This window comes from Rhinopithecus bieti, unplaced genomic scaffold, assembly GCF_001698545.2.
Source record: "Rhinopithecus bieti isolate Rb0 unplaced genomic scaffold, ASM169854v2 scaffold_1714, whole genome shotgun sequence".
NCBI classification, from domain to species: domain Eukaryota; kingdom Metazoa; phylum Chordata; class Mammalia; order Primates; family Cercopithecidae; genus Rhinopithecus; species Rhinopithecus bieti.
Window position 1 is genome coordinate 121,659 of NW_016803514.1, and position 7,202 is coordinate 128,860.

The following is a 7,202-nucleotide window of genomic DNA, read 5'->3' on the forward strand; positions in this document are numbered from 1 at the left end:
AAAAAAAAGAAGAGAATGATTTAAAGACAATAATTTTTAAAAGTCAGTGTTACACTAGTACACAACAGACACCACATTACCAATAATTTCTGTCATGTAGATAGATGAATTGCATTTGTCAATTAATAACATGCCACGTTTTAAGTATATCATGTTAGTAACAATTAAGTAAATCCTATTTCTATTCTGTTATTTACTGGTTTTAAAGAATTGTGTGAAAAATTTACTTTCTAACATTCAGAAGCTTTTGAGTGGCCTGATGAATCCTAAAGTATGTAAATATAAAGTGAAACTATTAATATTTTCTTTGTCATGTTTAAGCAAAAAGTAGATATGACAGAGATAAGTTAAACTGCATGTGAAATAATTTAAGATTAATACAGTATTAAAACATTTAAAACTACTTCCTATTAAGATACACATTCTTACAGTTGTAAGCATTCTAAATAAAAGAAAAATATCTGCTTTCTTATCAAATTTGTTTTACTTGTCAGGCTTATACATATTTAAAAAATACATTAGGATTCCTACTACAAAGGTTAAAAGCATTGTATTTTTAAAACTCACATAAAGTTTCCAAATAGGCTCACTGAATTCCTTATAGTCTAAGGCATTCTCCCTAAAGTGTTGTGTAAATCTACATCTTGAGATTGCACATTTCAGGACAATCAACCTTTTGTAATTACAGAATATGATGATTAGTAAATATTTACTTTGCAGAAAGATATAACCACATAAATCATATTCAAGGTAAAATTGCCCATTTCAGAAACTGGTACATTTTCATTCCACTTAAGACAAAGGACAAAAAATTCACTTTGTTTCTAATGCCAACTGCTGACAAAAAGAAAAATCTCTGAACTGTATAGATAATAGCATAACCAAGCTACTCACACTCACTAAGGGAACATTTATCTAAATGCTGTGATTTTAAGAATATAGCAACCTAAACTGTTGTGGTTTTTTGTTTTTGTTTTTTTTTAAATCTCTCATCACCTATACTTCTGTTTATGTTCAAGTGAAAACCACTGTTAGAGACATTTCTTTTTTTTTTTTTTTTTTTTTTTTTTGAGACGGAGTCTTGCTCTGCCGCCCAGGCTGGAGTGCAGTGGCCGGCTCTCAGCTCACTGCAAGCTCCGCCTCCCGGGTTCACGCCATTCTCCTGTCTCAGCCTCCCGAGTAGCTGGGACTGACTACAGGCGCCCGCCTTGTCGCCCGGCTAGTTTTTTGTATTTTTTAGTAGAGACGGGGTTTCACCGTATTAGCCAGGATGGTCTCGATCTCCTGACCTCATGATCCGCCTGTCTCGGCCTCCCAAAGTGCTGGGATTACAGGCTTGAGCCACCGCGCCCGGCCTTGTTAGAGGCATTTCTAAGCTCATGATAAAATCTACAAGAGGTAGAGTTAACAACAGTTTCATTCCTCCACAAAGCTTACTTAAGGACATTATCTGTGCACTCCGATTAGACCACTATAGACTAAGCAAGCATCTGAGACAAACACCTTAATGTTCTTTGCCCTTTCAGTGTCTCTGGAGAGAACAGTTAGGAAAGCCCACAGCAGTCACTCTGATAAGTTGTATTGCTTACCACAGCTAAGTCAATCACAATTAAGTGACAGGCCCACATTATTTCTTCATGCCAAGGACATAACCAAACAGAAGGCTGGAGGGAACAAAAACAAGGAAATGGTGTAGCAGCAATCAGTTCTAAATGAGCCAAAGTAAATCTGTTTTACCCAAAAGGAGAATATTTTTTAAAAAGCAATTTTTTAAGACTACGGGAGTTGCTGCAGCTGCTTAAAATGAACAGCGGCTGCTTCTCAAATTTTCTTTCAAGCCGGAGGGTAGCCTCTAAGCAGAATTTCTTGATTTAGTGGATAAAGGTTGTTAGTGCTATACTTTATGAAATCTTGCTATAGAAATCAAAAAACAGTAGACAAGTCCAATTCTGGCAGGATAGATAAAATGCAGTTATTTAAAACAGCTTCATTTTGGCAATTTTTATTGCCAAATACCAAAATACGAGCAAACCCAAAGGTGAGAATCTCAAATTCCTAATTCATGTTTAATAGTTCTGACCATACAGGTTCAAGACAACAAAGTAAGCAAATACATCTACTTCCCCTCTTACCCAAGAGCCAATTTAAACTGGAGGGGGAAAAACCTAGGAACAGGAACCAGCCATAAAATTTTAAGAAATACCCAGAATATATAAAATGCAACCAAACAGAGAAAACACAGCAGGGAGAACCACAGCCCAAACCAATAGAAGAACAGTCCTTCCCAAGGAGCCTGCACAGCAATCACAAGCCTGAGACAATGAACACAACAATCTGGAGCAGACTATGGTGGGGCAATCAATGTAAAAAGAAGTACATTTGTAACGGCTTAGACAGTTTGTTTTCCCAGTGTGGCCAGAGCTTAAGAGAAGTGCTCTCCAAAGAACACTCGCTGCCTATGTGCTGAAAACTCCTGGTGAGACTTCAGGGACCTGAGAGAGGCCAGCAGAATCTGTAGTTACCCTGGACCCCACATCAGAAAGGGAAAAATGGAAAGGAAGTTCACCCTGGATGGACACGCACTGAAGTCCATTGCTGCCTGGGTGTGGCTCTTTCATGGGCACCTGAGGAGTTCCAGTCTGCTTCGTGCTGCCCCCACTCTTCTTTCACCGTCTTATTTAACCCTCCTACTCAAAAGAAAGCAGGCCTGTGAGTTACTGGGGGAAGCCAAGCCAGCTCCTAAGAAAGACAAAAACCAACAACTAGAACTAGTGCTGGAGAACACAGAGATAACTTACAGAACATACAAAACTTAAAAAAAATGCTTTCTAACTAATATCCTTGGAGAGATTAAAGAAAATGCTGCATCCACAAAACAAGAACAAGCCACTACTTTTAAAGGAGTAAGAAACAAGAGCTCCTGAAAATTAAGTTTGATTGCCAAATTAGAAAGTAGATAAAAAGAATAAAAAGCAGGATAGCATAGAGCTAAAAACCAGGCTAGAGATCTAGAAGATAAAAGTTACGAATGCCTCTCAGAATGTAGAATATCATGACCAAGAGATGGAAATTATTAGGTAAGTCATGAGTATTGAAAGTCAGAACATAAGGGTAAAACTTCATCCAAAAGGAAAAAGATCCTGAAGATGAAAAGGAAAGACAATGGAAGTGAGGGGGGAAAAAGGGGGCAAAGAAATAACAGAACTTGCTCTCCAGTGAAAAAAAGACATTAGTTTTCAGATTGAGCAGTCCTATTAATTGCTGAGCAGAATTTTTTTTAAAGGCACATACTGATGAAATTCCAGAGCTCCAAGAAAACCCTAAAACCTTCTCTAAAAGAGAAGCAAAACAACCTACCTTTAAGAATCTAATTTAGCAGACATGAAGTCTTCCAATCAATACAAAGAATATGGAAAATGGAATAATGCTTCCTGGGGGAACTTGGTTTTAAATCTAATCTTTCATATTAAACAAAATGATCAATTAAGAATGAAAGACAAAAAATTAAAGCATTCAGAAGGTTTACTAGGTAGGCACACTATGTTAACAAAATTATTTTCAGGACATAGTCCACGCAAATTAAAAAAAAAAAAAAAATACAAGAAGGAAAAGTTATTTCTCTCATAGGTTTGCCAGACAAATGTGAAGTGGAAGAAATGAAAAGGTTAAAATGTATTAAGAGATTCCCTTGGATATTGACATTTGTGTCATTCTCCCTTAAGCCACAGGGATTTAGTAACATAAGATTACATACCCTCCTCTATCTATGGCTGCTCACACTAAGCAGTTCTGTAGGGAATAGTGTTTATATAATTATAACAATATACATATATATTTATATAATTATTATAGTTACAGAAGACAGTGTGACATATACTTTGGCAATTCATGTGTGTATGCGTATTCATATATCAAAATGGGGGAGAAATGAGAGAAGCTATAAGAATGTCAATTTCTCTTCAACTTTCAAAGGAAAAAGTAAATACTATCCAATATTTAAAATCAAGGGATATAGATATTAATACATGAATGGCAATAACTTAGAAAAATGACAAAGCAGAGCCTCATGAAAAGGCTACATGTTGGGGAAATGAGGGAAGCTGCATAAAGAAGAGCAGAGGAAAACCAACTTTTCACTTTCAACCCTTTCTCTTGACATTGATATTAACAAGTCCTGATTGTCTTAACAGTTTTGTTCTCTCTTCATTAACTCCAATTGCATAAGGCTCAGAAAGAGAGAGAATTTGAAAAAGAAAGAAAACCACCAGTTTGGATATTAGTTAAGATATACTGCTAGTCATGCAACTGGGGAGGCCTCAAACTGTCTGGATGAAAGCTTTCAGTATTCACAGCACAAATCATCATTTTTATGAAAGTCACATCCCAGGAATTCATCACTGTAGAATATTAAGGCAAACAACTCAGGAAGGTGAAAATGGGAGATTAAACATTTATAGACGGAAGAATAAAAGCTAGAGTTATACCGAAAAGATAAAACAGCAGAGAATATCTAATTACATCGTTGTGCTTCCGGGCACACAGCTGACCAGCAATCAACCATAAAGGGGAATTTGTATCACACCCTCTCTACTACTCAACTTTCCCCTCCTGGTATCTGGAAAGATGCCACATAGGAATATTTACAGGAAAACATCTGATGGAGAAGATTCTCCTTGATTAGATAACTGATCTTTTAGAGAGAAGGCCTTGGAATACAGATTTTCAAATGCAGATAAATGTTCCTAAGAAAATGCTACCTGTGGGATAGGTGAGCTTCCAACAGAGTTAGTTTTCTAAACGGATTTCATCATAAAATTTTAAAAGCAGATTCAGTAAGATTGCTTTTAACAATCTGGCTTTGAACTTTATTAATAAAATGGGAATGCAGCACAGTCTGGCTTAACGGATTTCAAACTATATACTGCAAATGCTCAGAACCTTGACAAGGCATGTCCCAACAGAATGGGCTGGCTACCTCCTGAGCTGAAAACACCTGTGTAGGTATTTACCCATTCATATAACCATGTTTGTTAGGTATGTTCTGTGTTCCTAGCAATCTAATGGATACCACATACTAAGATAAATAGGGTAAAGGTGTGCACACGGTGCTTGGAAACCAACTGAAGGCAAAGACATGAAAAAAACCTATAACTATCATAATAGCAATAATAAGGCACAAGTTTGCTGGGCATGGGGGAGAGGAACTAATAACCAGAGTCCTAGTTAATTAGAGAAAGTGTAATAACAACACACCTTTGGATTGAGCTTTGAGAGAAAAACAGGGCAGAATTATGGAGGATGTAAAAATTATAGGATTTGGTAATCAACTGGGTATATGAGGTAAGGAAGATCAGTGTAGGGTGATTTTTAGGGCTTTCCCTTAAGTATCATACAGTAGATGTAGTCATTAGCCCTAAATAAATAACATCCATATCTTCAAAATAGAGCACAATCTCCTGTGGATAATAGTTACAATTTTGGACTTTTGTTTTTTTTTTCTCACTGACTCTAAACAGAACTCTAGTAACACGTTATTACTGCAGACAGGCTACGAGGTAGGTCAAAATTTCTGTCCATTGTTTTGTTCTACTCCATTCTACCAGATGACACACTCAATTGTCAGGACAGAGACCTGGGAAACAGCCAATCCAGTGTTTCTCAAATATATCCACTAAGGAACTCCAAAAGGCAGAGGGAAATGTGAATGGAATGTCCAGAGCAGTGGCAGACTGAGGAAGGGACTGTGAGCTAAGAAGGATGTTTACGGCCAGGCGTGGTGGCTCATGCCTATAATCCCAGCACTTTGGGAGGCTGAGGTGGGTGAATCACAAGGTCAGGATATCAAGACCATCCTGGTCAACATGGTGAAACCCCATCTCTACCAAATATACAAAAATTAGCCAGGCATGGTGGCGTGTGCCTGCAGTCCCAGCTACTCGAGAGGCTGAGGCAGGAAAATTGCTTGAACCTGGCTGCAGTGAGTGGTGATTGTGCCACTGCACTCCAGCCTGGGCAACAAAGCGATACTCCATCTCAAAAAAAAAGGAAGGATGTTTGCATTTGTAAAGGTTGGAAAACAAAATAAAAACAACTAATAAAAACCAAAACAGAAAAGAATATGCAACAGAGAACTACGTGGCCCTCAAAGTCGAAAATATTTACCAGGTGGCTTGATCCCTGATCTAGAGGATTGAAGCATGGATTTTGAAGCAGGCCCCACAAATGTGAAATTCCTTTGAACCTTTGTTTAATCTTAAAACTTAATGGAAATGAGACATCTTGACCTATAATATACCAGTTTTTTTTTTATTATTATTATACTTTAAGTTCTAGGGCACATGTGCAGGTTTGTTACATAGGTATACATGTACCATATTGGTTTGCTGCACCCATCAACTCATCATTTACATTAGGTATTTCTCCTACTGCTATCCCTCCCCTAGCCCCCTACCCCCCAACAGGCTCTGGTATGTGATGTTCTCCACCCTGTGTCCAAGTGATCTCATTGTTCAATTCCCACCTATGAGTGAGAACCTGTGGTGTTTGGTTTTCTGTCCTTGTGATAGGTTGCTGAGAATGATGGTTTCCAGCTTCATCCATGTCCCTGCAAAGGACATGAACTCATCCTTTTTTATGGCTGCCTAGTGTTCCATGGTGTATATGTGCCACATTTTCTTAATCCAATCTATCATTGATGGACATTTGGGTTGGTTCCAAGTCTCTGCTATTGTGAATAGTGCCACAATAAACATACGTGTGCATGTGTCTTTATAGTACCAGTGTTTGTTTTGCTATTAAAAATATTAAGTTTTGCAACATGGTGAAAATCTTCAAGTCAAGTGGATGTTCTGGACAGATGGGCAGTCTTTATTCTCTGACTTTGGGCACCCCCAGGTACTAAGAAACCCAACTCTGGTTTTATCAGCAACGCATATAATAATCATCTTGTCATGGAAGGAGACAAGGAGATGTGTTAGCGTTTTCTTACCATTTGTGGAGGCTCAGAAGCACAGCCCAAGCACAACTAAGTGTACACAGTTGCAGTTGTTCTCAAGTGCAGTGTTTATGTAAGACTTTTGGGAACAATGTCTTGGGATCATATGTTTTAAGTGCATTTGGGATCTTTATTGAAGCATGAAGAACCTAATCCCATTATTGGGACTCCAGTGTGGGCTACAGAGTGAGACTCCATCTCAAAAAAA

At 37.9% G+C, this 7,202-nt stretch overlaps 1 protein-coding gene and 1 long non-coding RNA gene across 6 annotated transcripts in view; one reads left to right on the forward strand and one right to left on the reverse strand.

The window, feature by feature from the left end:
• The window catches only part of LOC108539527 (uncharacterized), a 139,046-nt gene that overhangs the window by 86,736 nt on the left and 45,108 nt on the right, over nucleotides 1–7,202 (forward strand). The window lies entirely within an intron of this gene.
• SH3BGRL2 (SH3 domain binding glutamate rich protein like 2) overlaps nucleotides 1–7,202 on the reverse strand; it is a 64,857-nt gene that overhangs the window by 9,614 nt on the left and 48,041 nt on the right. For 2 of the 4 annotated variants that reach the window (XM_017888266.1, XM_017888260.1), the window contains one exon: nucleotides 1,590–1,664. The exons of the other annotated variants lie outside the window; for them this stretch is intronic. In XM_017888266.1, the coding sequence (XP_017743755.1) occupies nucleotides 1,590–1,664 (75 nt within the window). The remainder of the gene's footprint in view (nucleotides 1–1,589; nucleotides 1,665–7,202) is intronic. 4 annotated transcript variants of the gene reach the window in all.